Source organism: Etheostoma spectabile, chromosome 20 (assembly GCF_008692095.1).
Source record: "Etheostoma spectabile isolate EspeVRDwgs_2016 chromosome 20, UIUC_Espe_1.0, whole genome shotgun sequence".
Lineage (NCBI taxonomy): Eukaryota > Metazoa > Chordata > Actinopteri > Perciformes > Percidae > Etheostoma > Etheostoma spectabile.
The window spans coordinates 12,660,929-12,664,207 of record NC_045752.1 but is presented as its reverse complement, the minus strand read 5'-3'; the positions used below and the strand labels follow the sequence as shown (position 1 = coordinate 12,664,207).

Genomic DNA, 3,279 nt, shown 5'->3' with positions numbered 1-3,279 from the left:
CACACACACACACACACACACACACACACACACACGTACTGTTCACCATACGTATCCTCCTGTGTTTGTTAGCAGACATCCTTTCTTCCTGAACGCTTCCCTATTATAGCCCCAAAACCCTTGACAGGTGTCAGCTGTACTCAGCTCACCAACTCACCAAAGCCTCCCCAGAAATAATCCGCTTCTTCTTTTCCCATCTCCCAGAGTAGATTTCATCACAATTTCTGGATAAATTCAACCAAAGCTGCTGACTTTTATGGGAAAGACTTTTATTTTGATTTAATATAAATCCTATCTTGGGGCTTGATTAGGGGGGGGGCAGCGTTTTTTTCCCCCCTACCTTCTGTCTGTATTTCTTCTTCTCTTTCCACCCACAACCTCTGCTGCTTCCTCCCGCTCTCTCCCTCTGTTGGGCTCGCGGGCTTATGTCATGTGTAAAGTGTCTTCACTGAAGCAGCTCGAGGACACTGAGAAACCATTTCCATTTTCGAAGATTCCCCTCCCCCTCCCCCCTCTCTTGTGGAATATTGTCATTCAACTTTCCCTCGTTTGAGCGTGCGGAAAAGCCCCCAGGTTTTAAAGTGACTTGATCCCCTTTTCCAGACATATTCTCACAGGATTAAGCAGTGAGGCCCAACTAAAGTACCCTTAATCAAATCAAAATAAATAGCCCCCTTCACAATGGAGGATGCCACATTTTCCTTTCTATCTTGCAGGGGATTTGTCCCAGGGAGGGGATATCACAATGGAAAGGCCCAGTGCCTGCAGAGGGAATATAATGTGATGTGCTCTGTGTGTGGGAGTGTACTGCACTACCGTAGGTGTGTTTTAGTGTGCATAAATGTATGTACATGTTGTCTTTGACAGCATGGTGATTCTCTTTCAGCTCTTATTGCAGCTGGTGCTGGAGTCGAGCTTGGCTTTCAGAGCCAAAATGGAGGGGTTTAAGTGTGCCTTAGGAAAGCTTCTGGCATCACGGCCGTGTGGCACTCCAGGGCAGCAAGAAAGCATTTACTGCAGATTAAAGCTTCTCTCAAGTGTTTCACAAAGTCAGCCTTAAGCTTGACAATTGTTCCCTGAGCCATCCAGCAACCTGCAGCTGTGCAAAAATGTCACCACCCCATAACAACTATAGTTTCTCCGTCCTCCACAGGAGGTTGGAAAAGTTATCAATCAGAATTTAGTTTTACGCATATTTGCCACAAGTTTGTTTAGATGGATGCAATTGATGTATGTGTAACTGTTGTAGGTACACGTGTGTCAGCTGACAAGCCTTTTATACATTTCTGTTAAATTAAGTGATGATAGCATCCATCTGCAATGGGGCAATAAATGTTTTACCTTTAAAGTGACATTGCTTGTGTAATACCTACATTTTCAATAGTTTAGGCGTGTGTTGTCCTCTTCCAGGTAACTATGCTCGGCCCTCCAACTATAGTGGGCCTGCCAGTACCAGCTACAGTGGCCCAGGCCCCGGCATGACCAACAGTCTAGGAATGAATGCTAGCAGCCCCATGCACGGCCAGGGGCCCGGCCAGCCCATACCTGTAGGACGCAGCCACGGTCCAAGCAGCCAGAACAGGGTCTACCCACCCATGGCTCCCAGCTCCCCCAGCATGCCTCAGCCAGCTGGGCCCGGGATGGGCCCTCCGTCTTTGGGTAGCTCCAATCGCAAGGCCCAAGATGCAGCAGCAGCTGCCATGCCGGGATCTGCCAACTCAACACACAACAGGTAAGAGCACAGCAGAGGACTTCCCTCTAATTTCTTTAGGTAATATTGTATTTTTAGAGATTAACATGTTTTTTCTGTTTTGCTTTATGTAGCTTCTCACCTGTATGAATGTGTGTGTATGCTCATATAATTCATTGCAGCTGCTTTGCCATAATGGTCCTAAAAGTGATCTCAACAAAAAAAGAAGAATTGGGTATAAAATAATATTGTGGCATCACAATTTGAAGTGGACCTAACTTCTTTGAGCCTATTTTATTTCACGTGGATATAGTGGTATGCTAAAATAAGGGGCCAGCAAGCATCTTTATCTTACATCACTGTTTCTGCAGGGTCGTCTGTTGGGAGCTGTGCTGAAAAGCACCACAGCGAGTTTCTGTGCCACATAGTTTGTCTTTTTTTTAGCCAAAAGTCTTTTCAGACATGAAGGCAAGAGTCTTTCTTAGTGGTTCCACGCTTCTATGAGCCATTTGCAGAGCTATCCTTATTTTCACTCACTCATAAAGTGCCTGACATTTTGATAGCTGGCACTATACACCAAGTGCCATTTGTTGCAAAGAGAGATATTGGCCTGTGAGCAGACTGTAGGGGTTGAATACTGCACTGTCAAAACACAAAAGTAGAAAAAAGCAAACAGGTTTACTGTGAAGACACCAGAGGCAGATGCACCTTATCACAAATACAAAGCACTTTGATGCTATAAGTTAAGGGATATTACTTTTCCATCAGGGTTGGATATATGAGTGTTTCTAGCATTGGAGACCAGGGCTGTTGTGGGATTGTGTGGGCAGTAAACTTTTGCTGAACCCTGCCGGGGGAACTTGTGGAAACATGGCCGTCTTCTGAGAGGAAGGGTGGATTTCAGCGCTTCCTCCAATCGGAGCGGGTGTTGCCTAACAGTGCATCATGGGAGCAGTCTCGCCAGCATTCTCCGGGCTGAAGTGGCAGATTAACATTTGTCAATGTTTATTCCCATTAGTGATGATGCATGAGTCAGACTTCATACTGTGATTTAGAAACGATATTTCAGATGAAGTTTCTCTTTTTGTCGGGGGGCTGTTGACGCTGATCTGCAGACAGCCTCCATATGCAAGGTCCCCAGCCCAGATGCAGCCACTCCAACCCACCTCCATCCACTGGCCCACATCCCACCCTGCCTCTACCCATCCTCCCATCCTGCCACCCTCACATTCACAGCACCATAGGTATGTCCACCAACCTCATAACGTGTGTTTGTGTGTGTGCCTTTAAATATAAACTATCCATATGTAAATGTGTTTGTGTGTCATTTTACTACACTGAATGGACTTTTTTCAAGCTCAACAGAACTGAAAGTAATCATGATGACATTTCTAACGAGCTCTCTCTGAAAGCAAAACCAGAGGAGTCATCCTCGTGCTTGCCATTAATCACCTTCAGCATCATCACTGTAGTCATCATTATCACCATCAGCATGTCTTAGTCACTCTAATGGCAATAAGTGAGCACAGACAGTATGATGCATGGACTCACTCACTGAGTTTCAGATTGTCTTGTGCATTGTTGGCATT

The 3,279-nt window shown here is 45.6% G+C and overlaps 2 protein-coding genes across 2 annotated transcripts in view; both read left to right on the top strand.

Annotated features, from left to right (window-relative positions):
* LOC116670158 (sodium-dependent lysophosphatidylcholine symporter 1-B) overlaps positions 1-3,279 on the top strand; it is a 223,924-nt gene that overhangs the window by 60,298 nt on the left and 160,347 nt on the right. The gene's annotated exons all lie outside the window — the stretch shown is intronic.
* Positions 1-3,279, top strand: part of LOC116670157 (AT-rich interactive domain-containing protein 1B) — a 176,624-nt gene that overhangs the window by 146,287 nt on the left and 27,058 nt on the right. The window contains exons 8-9 of the mRNA XM_032500541.1: positions 1,411-1,732; positions 2,806-2,934. Coding sequence (XP_032356432.1) covers positions 1,411-1,732; positions 2,806-2,934 — 451 coding nt within the window. The remainder of the gene's footprint in view (positions 1-1,410; positions 1,733-2,805; positions 2,935-3,279) is intronic.